Genomic DNA, 15316 nt, shown 5'->3' on the forward strand with positions numbered 1-15316 from the left:
ACAACTCATGCATACTAGCTGGGTTTGTTAAGAGTTCAAAGGCTTGGAGTGCCTTATGTTGCCGTGACACAACAGTTGTATGAGGTCGGCCAGTGCTAACAGCCATGAGGAGGGAGCTCAGCAGGGTATAGTACCATAAAAACTGAACTCCAAAGCAGCCATTTCCCCCCCAGAGGATTTGATCTCCATGATCTGGAGATAATTTCCAATGCTGTAAGTAGGAGGGTTGTACCTTTTAATTCTATGGCTGACAGCCACAAAAGGAAAATGAGTTTTTGAAGATTTGTGAGTTTAGAAGTAACTGGCTAGGGGAGGGATTGAGTAGGTAGTAGTGACTAGCTTTGCCTGTTAGTATAGATTGCAGTCACATGACAAAAAGAGAGAAACTATATGGCGGCTGGCTCTGAAATGACCCTAAAAACGAGATACTATGATCTGTGCGGGCAGGGCAGGCCATAGTAGCGAGAAGCCCTGAGTTCTTCACTTCTCCAGGAACCCATCAGAAGTGGCCTCAAAGAAATACTTATAAGTCACTTCAACACCCCATTGGTAAGACAAGAGAAAGGGCTGGTCTGTTTTGTAGGATTGTTCAAAGGGGCACACAGGAGCATTTTGAGTGGTTGCAAGGGGAGGAACCATAGAGCCAAAGGAACTGCATGAACTGAAGGCATGCTGTTGTTGTGATGGTTGTTGTGAGTGTGACTGCCGCTTCTTTTGTGTGAATTCCGGGAAGAGATTATCTCATTATTTAAAGAAAGTTATCTGTCTTTGCTCGGTTTCCTAGAATTGCTGATGAAATTTTTTTTAAACGAGTTTACATCACTGTTTGCAAATAATGAGTTGGGCGTAACTCCTGCTACTCAGAAAATCTTTGACGCTGAAAATTCTGTTGCCGCCTCTTGGACCACTGATACTTCAGTCTGTAGCACTCAAGTGCTTTCTATATCCAAAAGTGATGTGGAAGCAGAGGGCTTTTCTTTTCTGGGAAGGACACTGTTCGACCATTTAATATCCTCATAGTGAATGCACTCCATACTGTTGAACTGTGTCGTCTTAAAGCGGTTCTTAACGTAAGAATTCATGGACAAATGTTCTGATTTATCGTGGATCCTTGGCCCCAGAACGCCATGTTGCTCATCTACACAAACATGAGGACTGGGAACATTGTCTTTTTAACTGAAATATCCAAAAGTTGTGCATCTCATAAAATTTTTTAAAAATCCTAATACCCATGAAATCATGGCATGTGGTGAGAAGATTTGCACTGTATGAAATGGCTTTTTACAAATGTATTTAATACAGCACTGTAGCCAGATAAAACAGATAGCAAAACACATTTCACAGCAGAAATTAAAACTTGCTTGGGCAGATGATTGGGGACTGTGGCCTATGCTGCTATAAGCAAGATCCAATGTATCAGCTTGATGTAGTAGTTAAGAGCAGCAGCCTCTAACCTGGAGAGCTGGGTCTGTTTCCCCACTGCTCTACGTGCAGCCAGTTGGGTGACCTTGGGATAGTCACAGTCCTGTTAGAGCAGTTCTCACCGAGCAGTTCTGACAAAGTTCTCTCAGCACCACCTACTTCACAGGGTGTCTGTTGCGGGGAGAGGAAAGGAGGGTGATTGTAAGCCACTTTGAGACTCCTTCAAGTAGTGTAAAGCGGAGTATAAAAACCGATTCTAATTCTTCTTAATGTGCCACGTGAATATTTATGCTATGGTTCAGGTCTTTCTGGTGGTTCCAGACTCCTAACCTCCTAATGCATTGGTTGCTGAATGTTGCCTTTGGTTGGTTTTGCTGACTCAGTATGTGTAATCTGCCTTGGCTCCCTATGAGAAAGGCAGACTATAAATATAATGTAAATAAGTGAATAAAAATAATCACTCTATAGCACTTTCAAAACCACTTTGCTTGGCAGAGCTTCGTATTGTGGAACCAGTTGCCAGTGGTGGGCCCGGCAGCTCTGGGCAAGGGTAGATTGTCTAAATTCATTTATTCTCAGCCTTTTCCCTTGACGTCCAGAAAGTTAGAGGAAAAACAACAGGGTAGAGACTAGTATGAACTAGGCAGTGAACGATGTTGTAAATTCCGGTTGCACAATGATATGATAGAATAAAATCAAAACTGTATAATAAACCCACTGGCCTGGATTTCACAAATTAGAGAATCCCGTAAACCAGATTTCACATTTTGGTGGGCGGTGAGCTAAGAACAGCTTAATGCAGCCAGTAAATCTATTCAATAAACTATGCGTTGTGACGAGAAAGGAAAATGGAAAGCTTCCTAAAAGCTTTCCACAAGCAATTCAAATATCAACACCATTATCTTTATGGAAAATGCCTTTCTTCGGGATCCCGTCTTATTTTACCAGATCACCGATTATCACAGTTCCAATGCCTGTGTATGTATGCAGAGTATAAAACAGCTTTGGTGGGTCTCTTTTAGATAGATCAGGCATTATTTTTTGTTTTGCCTTTACTTTCAACCTTTTTTTTTTTTTGAGACGGCAAAAAACTTTGCGGCATTGTTTCCCCTGCTTCCAATTTTAATGTTTGCTTAGTCATGGGAGTTGTTTGCCACATTGGTTTGACTCTCTTGCACCCTGTGGCTATTGGCCTCTTCCCAGGAACCCGAGAGAGAAACTCACTTAGAGAATCCCCCTCTCCAGCCGGGGAAGAGGCGATGCAACAGACTAAGCTGATGTAAGCCTTGCTGCCTGCAACGGGGCAGCCTTGTTTCATCAGGCAGCCCAGGACAGAAGAACAAGATCTTTCCAGAAGATTGCTGGGTTCTCATTCTTCCAACTTGGATGGCTCCATTTAGAGGGCTGGGAAACCTGTCCCTTCAGGCCGCCTCCGGAACTGAGGAGCAGGCAAAGCGGGTGGGAAAACCCAGTGCTCCTGCTGAGCAAACCACTTCTGGGGAGGTGTGGTGGCTGCCATCCCTCCAGAGGGGGTAGGGGCAGCGCTGTGCTCAAAAATGACATCTCATCAGCAGAAGCCTGATCATTAGAGCAGTGAGGTTTTGACTCTTTCAGTCAGTCATTTTGCTTTTGGAGAGGGGGGGGGGGAGGTATACGCAAAGAAGGGGGGAAATGTGCAGCTCTATAAATCCTGTATGAGCCTCTTGTGGTGCAGAGTGGTAAGGCAGCAGAAATGCTGTCTGAAGCTGTCTGCCCATGAGGCTGGGAGTTCAATCCCAGTTGCCAGCTCAAGGTTGACTCAGCCTTCCATCCCTCTGAGGTCGGTAAAATGAGTACCCAACTTGCGGGGGGGAGTAAACGGTAATGATAGGGGGAGGCACTGGCAAACCACCCCGTATTGAGTATGCCATGAAAACGCTAGAGGGCGTCACCCCAAGGGTCAGACATGACTCGGTGCTTGCACAGGGGATACCTTTACCTTTTTATAAATCTTGCAAGTTTCCAAAGAATTATTCTATTTAAACTGGAGGTCAACATTAAGCTGAGCAAGAAGAAAAATGTCTTCAGTATCTTTGATCAACAAATACAACCAAGACTAGCATCCTAGGTGGTAGCTAGTTTCGTTGATGGACTTCCTCAGTTGTATAATAACTGCATGCGACCAATAAATTCAGGCAGAGCTCGGAGTCTCTTGAGTAACAGAAAAGAAGTCGTGGGGGAGGAGGGGACAGGATAACGTGGAGCCTCTGGGTGGTGTGTGTGTGTGTGGTATACACCTTTCCTTTGAAGTCCCAGCCGCAGAGGGTAGCTGTGAAATCAGAGTTGTTCAATGCCTCTTTCTTTTTTTCCCCCCTAGGACAGAGGTATAAAAATCCCCCGTCAGCTGGGAAGAGGCCCAAGCTCCTTCATCCCCCTTGAAGAGGTGAGTTGCTTGGTTTGTGATGGATCTACTCTTTCTACTTCAGAGGGGGGAGTCTAGAGATGGTCAGGTCACACCTGCAATTTCTGCAGCAGTGAACCTGTCCAACTTTTATTAGGGTCCTCTTTGGGTATCTCCCCTTTATGATGTTAGGTAGGTGTTAACCCAGGAGAGGGCCTACTCAGCTGTGGCACCAAAACTCTGAAATGGGAGATTTGTCTGCCCCCTTAAGCTACTGTCTTCCATCAGGAGGTGAAGACTTTTTGGTTTTGATCCCTCCTTCTTAATCAATGTTTTATGCTTTGTGTATATAAAACTCATGTTTTATAAACACTTTAAAACATCATTTGGAAGGGAGGGTTATTTGGATGGTTTTATAACATGGTTTTATCATGTGTGTTTTAAATTGCTGAGCCCCCTTGGTGACCCTTGTGAGGGCAGAAAGGTGCAATATAACATTGTCAGTAATAAAATGATAAAATAATAAAATACCAAACCCCTCCAAGGTTTGGCAGACCTTGTAGTTCCTTTGGAAGTTGGGGATTAAATTTGTAGTAAAGAACTCTGATAGGTTAGGAAAGGCTGTAGCAGTTTAGTCAAGATTACACAGTAAGTCTAAATTAAGGCTGAGTGATGAGGCTCACCAAGCAACTCTTATTAAGGGTTCACAGCGTACTATGCTTGTAATCTGCAAAACAGCCCTACAGGGGTAGGTCACTGTTATTGCCGTATCGCTGGTGATAGAAATGAGGCCACCTTGAGAAATTGCAGCAAGATTCAAACTGGCTTTTTCCCCACATCAAACTTCAGTCCCTCATAGCTGTTGTGTTCCAGCTGTTTTTCCTTCATGTGTTCAGTCCACTTTAACTTTTCTCACAGTTCTCTATTCTGTTCTCTGCCTAAAGTTCAGATCCCAGGTATGCCGAGGAAACTCAGCTGCCGACTTTGGGCCTGTCATGCCCGCTTAGCCTTACACCTACGTTGCTGGGATAAGGGGGAAGGTTGGAAGCTGCATTGGATCCCCGCAGGGAGGAAACACAGGGTATCAGGGAACCGAAATCAAAGGAAGAACCTTGTTTTTGTTTTTTTTCCCTTCCATGATTTCTGAAAGTGTTGTTAAAGACAGTAGTGATCAGCAGTAGAATGGGAGGCATAATAATCATAATTGTGTGTTGTTAAGTGACAACTGGCTGCCATGTAGGATGGAGCAGAGTTGTTCTCTCTTGCCCTGGAGGGACAGACTAGAACCAATGGGATGAAATTAACTCAAAAGAAATTCCGTCTAAACATCCGGAAGAAGTTCCTGACAATTAGAGCAGTTTCTCAGTGGAACAGGCTTCCTTGGGAGGTGGTGGGTTCTCCAACGTTGGAGATTTTTAAACAGAAGCTGGATAGCCATCTGACGGAGAGGCTGATTCTGTGAAGGATTAAGGGAGTGGCAGGTTACAGTGGATGAGTGAGAGGGATGTGAGCGTCCTGCATAGTGCAGGGGGCTGGACTAGATGACCCAGGAGGTCCCTTCCAACTCTATGACTCATGGTGACCCAAGGACTGTGTGGTTTTCAAGCCAAGACCTGATTGCCTTCTTTTGAATAGCAGCCCCAGTTTTCCTTAGTGGTCTCCCAGTCAAATACTAACTTCCAAGCTCTACTGAGGTCGGCCTATTCAGGCTGCTACACTGGAGGGCGTGCAGGTTGTTTACTTACTTCTCCTTCCCTCTCAGGGAGGGGACAGTTTTGCAGCTTCTAACACGGAGCAGTTATTGCCGCAATCAGATCCTTGGCTCCGCTTCGAGTGACACATGTGGTAACATTGTCCTGCAGTGCTGTCATCTCCATATTTATCGAGTGACCTTCCCCGGCTGGGTGCACAAACAACATATTGTCAAGAGCCCTCCTGGGCCTACCTTTCTCAGCCGTGTGTTCCTGTGCCTGTCAAATTTCACCGCTCTTCTTTCATGCCTAGGAGGCCTTGGCATTTTATCAGGGATACTGCCCTACCTTTGCCTGTTCTACTGGGGTGTTCCCCTCGCCCTGGGCAGGCAGCTGCCGCCTCCTTCCCCTGGCCTGGGGCCAGTGCATCCACCGCCCCCTTCATTCCCCGAGTGCTCCGTAGAACCGTTGGCTGGCGGGCTGGCTGGCTGGAAACTGAATCACCGTGTTCCTGGACAGCTCTGGGATGCTGGCTGTGGGGACACCTTCTGCTTCCAAAAGACGTCAGGGGACAGGGATTCTTGGTCAGGCAGCCCAGAGTGGTGTGTTTGCCCCTGCTGAGGGGGCAAGTGTGTGGCGAGCCAGGCTGGTGGGGGAAGGAGGATTTTCTGGACAGGGAATTGAACAAACAGCAGGATTGCATCAGGAGGCCGAGTATGCTTTCAACTGACTATGTTGACATGTCTTCACAGACATCCCTTCATCTCACGCGCGCACACGCTTGTAGGGGAGACGAGGGCCTCTTTCTTGTGGAGGGAGCATAGTGCAGTGGTTGAGAGTGGAGGAAACTTAAGAGTCCACGGATTGAGATGAGTCAATACGTGGTCCGGAAGGATGAACCAGAACCAATGGGACGAAATTAATTGGAAAGAAATTCCGTCTAAACATCCGGAAGAAGTTCCTGACAGTTAGAGCAGTTTCTCAGTGGAACAGGCTTCCTCGGGAGGTGGTGGGTCCTCCATCTTTGGAGATTTTTAAACAGAGGCTGGATCGCCATCTGACAGAGAGGCTGATTCTGTGAAGGCTCAAGGGGGTGGCAGGTTACAGTGGATGAGCATTAGGGTTATGAGTGTCCTGCATAGTGCAGGGGGTTGGACTAGATGACCCAGGAGATCCCTTCCAACTCTATGATTCTATGAGTCAGCCAGCTCTCTCAGGCTTAACTGATGTCTCATTGATTTTGCCTCCATTTTGAAAACAGTATGTGAAGCATCCTGGGTACTTTCAAAGGAGGTTCCAGCATTGAGTATATTCCCCCCTCCCCCCCGCCTCTTGTAGATCCTGCAGGAAGGAGCAGAGAGTGCCCGGCGTCGCCTCTTCATTGAGGCCTTCGTTTCGACGGGCAGGGTGGATAACATTACCATGGTGATGGGCCTGCACCCAGAATACCTCACCAGCTTCTGGAAGACGCAGTACCTCCTCCTGCGGATGGACGGCCCGCTGCCCTATCACAAGCGCCACTACATCGCCATCATGGTGAGTGGAGAGCCAATGGGAGCCTGTTCTGACCACTCTTTAGTTCAGCCCACCTTTTTTGCTTTAAATAACCCAAGGTGCTGGTCAGGTCTGGGCAACATCTGCCTGTATCCCTGAAGAATTTTCCTGAAGAACTGCGGCAGCTGCCTCATACTTGGAGTTTCTCAGTTTACTTTTTAAAAATAATTATTTGTTTAATTGTTCGTTTATTTTATTCATTTGGTTTATATGCCGCCCCTCACCGTGATGTTTCAAAGCGGCGTACATGGAAAGACTCCATCGTTCACACTGTGCAATTCTCTTTGAGTCCCAGTGGATGTTGGTGGTTTTAGTTCATTTTTAGTTTATTTTTTTAATTGTTCGTGTTTTATAAATTTTTTGTTTACTGTTGATTTTAGCCCACGTTGTACACCGCCCTGAGCCATGTTGGGAGAACAGCATAGAAATGTAATAAATAGTAATAATAATAACGTAACGAAGAGCCTCTTGTGGCGCAGAGTGGTAAGGCAGCCGTCTGAAAGCTTTGCCCATGAGGCTGGGAGTTCGATCCCAGCAGCCGGCTCAAGGTTGACTCAGCCTTCCATCCTTCCGAGGTCGGTAAAATGAGTACCCAGCTTGCTGGGGGGTAAACGGTCATGACTGGGGAAGGCACTGGCAAACCACCCCGTATTGAGTCTGCCAAGAAAACGCTGGAGGGCGTCACCCCAAGGGTCAGACATGACTCGGTGCTTGCACAGGGGATACCTTTACTTTAATAACGTAACATCAAGGGCCACCAATCCACGAAGCTCATCTGGTGGACACGTGAGACAGGGCCTTTTTGGCAGCAGCCCCACAATTATGGAACAGTCACCCCAGGGAGTTGTGCCTGGCCCACTCCCTTTTGATTTTCCAGAAGCAGTTGAAGGCAGTTTTAATGGACTAATTTTTTAATGCCAATAAAGGTACTCTGACTGTTTGACTAATTTGCTTGTCATCGATTGGCAGTCCTAATTGAGATATGTATGCAGCATACAGATCATACCTCCTATCTACATAGTACACACCCCTCCTAACCTATTCTGTTGCAGTAAAGCCCTATTACCTTTATAGAACAGAAGTTTCAGGGAAGCTCCAGTTTCATTTTTCAGGATTATGCCCTGGCCATAGATACTCGTGAAGGGAGGTGAAAAGTGGGAATTGGCCTTAGTATCTGGGTCAAACTCTAAGTGCAGTGATCCTTTTGAGCTACGACATTGTTCGAGAGCCTTCTGCATCCCTAAGAACCCAGGATGACTAGACGAGTCGGTCTCATCCAGCAGGCATCCATGGCCTACCAGCTGCCTCCTGCAGGTGTAGAGAAACAGATGCCAAAGCCATTGAAGCTGAGGTCCACTGCTTCCCAACATGGAGATTCCAGGTAGCCCTTCAGGCCACCCGCCATTATAGCCCTATATCCTCCATGCACCTGCCTTCAAAGCCATCCCAACTGATTGTGACTACATCTTGTGGCAAGGAGGTCCGTAGGCTAATGGTGCCTCTTTCTTGTTGTCTTGCACTTAGGCTGCTGCAAGACACCAGTGCTCCTACCTGGTTGGCTTCCACATGGGGGAGTTCCTCCAGGTGGGCGGGGACCCACAGTGGCTGCGAGGTTTGCAGTATGCCCCGCAGAAGCTGAGGAACCTCAACGAGATCAACAAGATCCTGGCTCACCGGCCATGGCTGATCACCAAGGAACACATCAAGGTGAGTGCAGGGGAGCCTCTGCTTGAACGTCTGTTGTCTTGTGGTTAATGATGCCTAGGCCAGGGTTAGTCAACCTGTGGTCCTCCAGATGTTCATGGGCTACAATTCCCATGAGCCCCTGCCAGCGTTTGCTGGCAGGGGCTCATGGGAATTTTAGTCCATGAACATCTGGAGGACCACAGGTTGACTACCCCTGGGCTGCTTTTGGGTTGGTGAGAGCTGGAAAGGAGCATGAACTTGGGGGATTGTTTTTCGTTGCAGTTCTAAGTAGAGCAGAGTTGCACTCTTCAAGTTAATTCAAGTCAATTAAGAATTTAAGGGGGGGGATCTGCTTAGGGTTACACTGCTGGGCAAGTAAACTGAGCCACGTGGGCAGTGTGAAAAAGTAATGCATTAACTAGGCTGACTGGGAGAAGAAAGCATCCTGGTCTGCTGATCCAAAGTGATCCATTGGAGCCTGAATGTGAGCAACAAACTCAAGCTACTAAACCTGCTAGGGAACGTGGCCATGCCCACCCCAAAAGGCTTTCTCCTAGATTCTCGTGTTTGTGGCATTTTTATTTATTCAGAAAAAGAATAAAGAAAAGAAGCTGATATATGTCTTCTATTTTTCCATTTTACCTCTCGTTTCCTCCCCACCGAGTTTATATTGCCACCATTGACATACATCCTTACCATTGGTGGTTCTAATAATTCTGAAAAGCCACTATGGGCAGAGCACTGTTCAGGACACGTGAGGGTGTCCGGCCTGTGCTTCCGCCAACATGGGCCGGATTGGGCTGGCCCCTGGAGCGCCCACCTCCAGAAGCTGGTCACGAGGCACTCAGCCAGCCTCGTGGCCAGACGTTGCCTGGTCAATGAGGAGGGTACTCCAGGTGTGCTGTGCCTTTGCCACTGATAGACCCGGCCACCAACAGTCGCCGTGGGCTGACTGGTAGCGCAGCCATTGCCCCAGCTGGCAGCAGGGCTACCAGCTCGACCGCCATGTGCCAGCCCGACCGGCTGTGGGACCGTCACCCCAGCCAGCAGTGTGACACCCCGCTCGCCCGCCGAGCTGTCAGCCCTGCTGCAAGCCACAATGTGGTAGGTCAGGCAGTGGCGGCCCCCTCTGGGGGGCACCCACCGCTTGCACCGTTGCATTCATGGATGCAACGGACTTTCAGGCTAGTTTCATATAAATCAGCTATTTCTTTCCATCTCATATCAGTCCATATAGTCTAATATTGGACTCCTAGATTCTTGATAGCCCGTGGGCAGGCTGGCAGGGAGCCAGGGCTTCTTCAATCCTTTGACTTCTGCTGTTGCAACATTCAGCTGTGCATTTGAAGCTCCATCCAGGATTCCCAGATAGTGATTATGCAAAACCCGTTACATGGCCTGTGGTGAGCTAGCTGTGGGAGAATGTCAACGAAGCTTCTGCACGTGCAAGCACCCGAGAGCCAGGAAGGCATGTTCTAAGACATGTTGCTGGTAACACTGTTCCCGCGTGCAGGGGTCATGTAAGGACAGAAGAGGCATGGGTGAAAGTTTGCAGAGGCAAGAAGTGTCAAGTTTTATATCACTTCTCCAAATTTGTCAACGGTTGCCTCCAATAAAGCACGCAAAGTATACAACACGACAGGCTAACAATAAGAAAGAAACAACCAAGAAGGCATAAAAAGCATAGTGCGTCATCTGGCAAAAAGCAGCATAGCTGGCACAAAACATCAGCCTAACCAGCAAGCCAGAGGGAATCTCTTGGCTTCATTATAATTCTTGGGCTGATATCTGAGGCTGATGTCTTGAGACTGAAGGTACAGATCAGTGGGAGAACAGATCTTTTATCTTAGGCCTCCAAGTTCAACCTTGGAAATTCTGGAAATTAAGGGCTCTTGGGCAGCGGAACTGAGATACTTAATGTTTATTATTATTCTAATATGCCACCTCCTGCCACACAGGCTTGGTGGCAATTCACAGCACACTTTACAGTGTACATTGTCTATAAAGCCGCAGTTGAAAACATGGTTAAAAATTTATGATGCTCCTTTAAATCTGCTCAGTTGTCCGATCCACCCCCTGGTCTGTCATGCTCTTCTGGTCGGGCTCCAGCTCGGTGGAGGGAAGCCCAGAGTTGGAGGGAGGGAGGCCTGGAGATTTCATTGGGTGCTGGTTTGTTCTGGCGTCAGTCAAAGGCCACCATTTTGCAGGCCCTGCAGAACTTAAGTAGGGGCCTTGAGCCTCGACGGTGGCAGCTCATTCCAGCCAGCTGGACCCTGGTTTCTTAAGATATTGGTTAGCACAGTATTGACAAGGCCAAGTATTCTGCTTCATACAAAGCCATCCTTTGAATGTAACTCCATATAGGTTTAGGTGTGTCCAGTGGTGGAATTACATAAATTGCTGGATGCTCTTTGGTAACTCAGGGCTAATGGATAGAATGCTTCCATGGGGTGGGGGGGCGGAGAGACTGTGTCTTTTTGGCATACAAAAGATCCCAGCTTTAATCCCTGGCATCTCCAGTGAGAAGAATCAGTGAAGAGGTGATGTGAAAGACCTCTGCGTGACACTCAGCCCTTGCCTATCTGAGTAGACAATACTGACCTTGATAGACCAAGGATCTGATTTGGGGTGAGGCAGTGTTAAGGGTGTGGTCTTTGTTTCCAGGCACTCCTGAAGACAGGCGACAACAGCTGGTCCCTTGCAGAACTCATCCAAGCGCTGGTGCTCCTGACGCATTACCACTCGCTGGCTTCCTTCGTGTTTGGCTGTGGCATCAATCTGGAGATTGACCAGGATGGGGGCCACGCCTTCCGTTCCCCCTCGCCACACAGCTGTGATAGCAGTCCAGCCTCTGAGGATGGGGTCAGCACTTCCAGTGTAAGTGGAATCAAGATGGGTTTGTTTTTTTTGAGTGGGGAGGGTGACTTTCTGATTTTCCACAACAGAGTGTGGTAAGTTGGATCCTGCAAATCTTTTGAGAAAGTTTCCTTCCTGCAGACGAAAGGGCCTATGGCAGCAGACCAGATCTGCCATGTCCAGCCTGTTTCAGATCCTTTGAAGGTAGCAGAAGATGGGTGTGATGGTGGGGGAACCAGGCTGGGAACGTCTCTGCCACTTCTTTCCAGTGTGTAGGTGACTGATAGCTATAACTTTCATTTGCACAAAATATGGCCCTTCTAAAAACTGTCCCTGGTAAATTCACAGCACTGTCTGAGCTAAACCTGTGTTTTCCCTCTTCCCTTTTTGGCCAACTGGTCTTTCAGGGCAGTAAGGAGGGAGGACTGAAGCTTTATGCTAACCACCCCCCACCGCCCCAGCTTGCTGCCAAGTTGAATGTAGTAACACCAGTGCAGTGGGAAGAATATGGCATGGCATGGTAGATTTCACCTGTCCTTTGCATTGAGGATGAGAGCATAATGGGATTCAGGGTGGGGAGGGTGTAACCTGGTTTCAGATCTCCAGGTGGTCTTGAAACCCATTGGCCCATAATTCTGTTACCCTAACCTAGCTTGCAAGGTGGCTGTGAGGCTAAAATGGGAGAGTGGAGAATCATGTACACCACCCTTGGAGGGAAGCATGAGGGGGGGAAATGTATAAGGAGACCCAGCTGCCATGGCGAAGCTTAAGGAAGAGAAGGGAAACAAGCAAGTCTCCACAACTAGTCCAGGCCCAGGTTAGCAATGCAGAACTTGGGGAGTCTCCAGTAAAACCTGGGGAAAATGTGGCCCCGTCGATAATAGAATCTGTTTTGCATGTGGAGGGTCCCAGGTTCAATCCCAAGAATCTCCAATTAAAAGCATCAGGTTGAAAGGCCCAATGACAACAATGATCAATGACAACCCAATGATCTGTTGCTAGTCCTGGGCAGACCAAAGATCAGGCTTCATGTGAGGCAGCTTTTTGTGTTTGTGTCTGCTTATAGCTGGCTTGTTGCTTCCTAGAACTAAGCTGTGTTTGGACCTGTTGTTCTCAGGGCACAGATGCCATGGAGGAGGTGGAGGTGTTGATGGAGAGGATGAAACTGCTTCAGGAGTGCCAGCTGGAAGAAGAAGCGGTCACCCAGGAGGAGATGGAGACACGCTTTGAGATGGAGAAAACGGAAAATTTGCTTGTTACTACCTCAGGTAAGGCAGTAAAAAGTTTATATAGTGAGAGAGGGTCTTCTAGAGTAGTGATCCCCAACCTGTGGGCCGCGGACCACATGTGGTCCTTTGACTAATTGGAGGTGGGCCCCGAAGGAAACCTTCTCCCCCCCCCCCGGCCCTTCATCCCCCCCAGCCCTTTACAACACACTTCATCGTGTCTGTATCTTATTTTGAAGGGATGTTTAAACATTACCATAGCGATCAGAGAGTGCTAGGGCAGTGGTTGAGAGTAGAGGAGTAAACTACTCCCCCCCCCCCACCGGGCCTCAGTAAAAGGCGTTGAGTGGTCCCCGGTGATAAAAAGGTTGGGGACCACTGTTCTAGAGCAGGGGTAGTCAACCTGTGGTCCTCCAGGCTGGGCCATTCAGGTCAGAACAAGCAGGGGTAGTCAACCTGTGGTCCTCCAGAGGTCCATGGACTACGATTCCAAGGAGCCCCTGCCAGCATTTGCTGGCAGGGGCTCATGGGAATTGTAGTCCATGAACCTCTGGAGGACCACAGGTCGACTACCCCTGTTCTAGAGGTTTCCTAGAGGCTCATAAGAAATGGGAGGGGTTTCCGCAGAAAGCTAATGACCATGAAATAAAGGTTGTGCTGAGTAGGAAGAGCATCTCCCCACTGAACACACTGATTACATAATAGTTTACAAATGATTTTTTTCTCTGCTTATGAAGGGCGTAACTACATGGTCTTCTCCTTGAATTTTGTTTGAAAATATAAAATTTTGTTAATTCGAGATTGTGAGGTATAGGGTATGTCTGTATTGATGTTCTGGAGGTGGTACCTCATTCCTCAGACCACGCACCCTTTTGAGGTATATCAAAGAGTGGAGCTGTGGGAGGGACGATGTGTGCTGGCCTTCTCAATATCCTCATGTTGCCTCTTTGATGTCCTCCTTCTAGTAGATATTGCTGAACACTCCCTGCCTCCCAACGTCCTGTGCTTTGTGGAAGACCCAGAGTTTGGATACAAGGATTTCACAAGGAGAGGAGAGCAGACCCCACCTACGTTCCGAGCCCAGGTACTTAATCTGTCCACGATGTGAGACCCAAATTTTTCAGAACATGCCTGGTGCTAGCGCTCGTTTTCACGACAAAACCCAAAAAACAGCCATCAGACCAAGTTTTTCTCAAATACCTCGAATTCTTCCATTCATTAGAGATCCTAGCATCATGCTCAGCATTTTGCTTGTTAAAATTACAGATTGTTAGTTGGCTTTTTGATGACCTGTGTTCTGCAGATAGGTGTTTAACCTGGACAGCTGCAGAGCTACAATAGGACATTATCAACTTGAATAGTGTAAATTGTTTTATTCTGTTTTATGGATTTTACTGTAAACCGCCTCGAGCCGGGACATGGCAGTTAATAAATTTTGATATAAATAAATAAATAGTAGTGGTATTTATTTATATGGTATTAGACCAGTAATCACATTACAATGTACAGAAAAAGTATTCATTGGTAATTAAAATAGGATAACATTTAAAACATTCCAACTGTAAGAATCAATAAAATTACATTTTAAAATTCACAAGTGTTATGTCTAGCTATTGAGACTATCTTTACCTAAGTTGCTAGAAATTCACCCAGTTCTTCCTTGTTTTGATTGCCCTCCAAGCAAATTTGGCAACAACAGAAGTTATTTCAGTGTGTTTATCTGACAACATGTCTTCAATTGCCTCCCGTTATTCTGTGGGGCCGATGAGATAAACATACAAATTACTCCATTTCCCTTTGCTGGAAAACCACAACAAATTATCTTGGTGACACTTCTCTGAAGTGGAGGCTGGCTGGGAGGAGGGAGCATTAAGCGCTTTGTGGATGGACAGGATATAAAACTACTTTGACCAGCAGAGCATCCTACAGTAGTCTTTGGAGCAGAAGAGAGCCAGCTTGGTGTAGTGGTCAGGAGTGGTTAGGAGTGCGGACTTCTAATCTGGCATGCCGGGTTCGATTCTGCACTCCCCCACATGCAGCCAGATGGGTGACCTTGGGCTCACCATGGCACTGATAAAACTGTTCTGACCGAGCAGTAATATCAGGGCTCTCTCAGCCTCACCCACCTCACAGGGTGTCTGTTGTGGGGAGAGGAAAGGGAAGGCGACTGTAAGCCGCTTTGAACCTCCTTCAGGTAGAGAGAAGCGGCATATAAGAACCAACTCTTCTTCTTCTTCTTCTTCCTTAGTCATGAAGGGCAGATCTGACATAAGTGTCACTTTGTGTGCCATAAAATGTAATGCTAGGTGCCAGAGATATTTTACCACTGACCATAACCCATACCCCTCTTCAGTAGAACTTGGGCCAGCTCAGCCCTCCTTACCTTTTATGGTTGCCAACTCTAGGTTGGGCAATCCCTGGAGACCTGGCAGAAGACCCAAGGGGAGGGCCTATGTTTGGGGAAGGGAGCCACCTCAGCAGGGGATCTAGACCCTTGCAGT

At 47.5% G+C, this 15316-nt stretch overlaps 1 protein-coding gene across 3 annotated transcripts in view; it reads left to right on the forward strand.

Annotated features, from left to right (window-relative positions):
- SESN2 (sestrin 2) overlaps window positions 1-15316 on the forward strand; it is a 57539-nt gene that overhangs the window by 34744 nt on the left and 7479 nt on the right. For 2 of the 3 annotated variants that reach the window (XM_077337220.1, XM_077337222.1), the window contains exons 2-7: window positions 3779-3844; window positions 6832-7029; window positions 8572-8754; window positions 11398-11610; window positions 12707-12857; window positions 13781-13899. In XM_077337220.1, the coding sequence (XP_077193335.1) occupies window positions 3779-3844; window positions 6832-7029; window positions 8572-8754; window positions 11398-11610; window positions 12707-12857; window positions 13781-13899 (930 nt within the window). The remainder of the gene's footprint in view (window positions 1-3778; window positions 3845-6831; window positions 7030-8571; window positions 8755-11397; window positions 11611-12706; window positions 12858-13780; window positions 13900-15316) is intronic. The other variant, XM_077337221.1, reaches the window with a different exon arrangement.

The sequence above is a fragment of the Paroedura picta genome, chromosome 5 (genome assembly GCF_049243985.1).
Source record: "Paroedura picta isolate Pp20150507F chromosome 5, Ppicta_v3.0, whole genome shotgun sequence".
NCBI lineage: Eukaryota > Metazoa > Chordata > Lepidosauria > Squamata > Gekkonidae > Paroedura > Paroedura picta.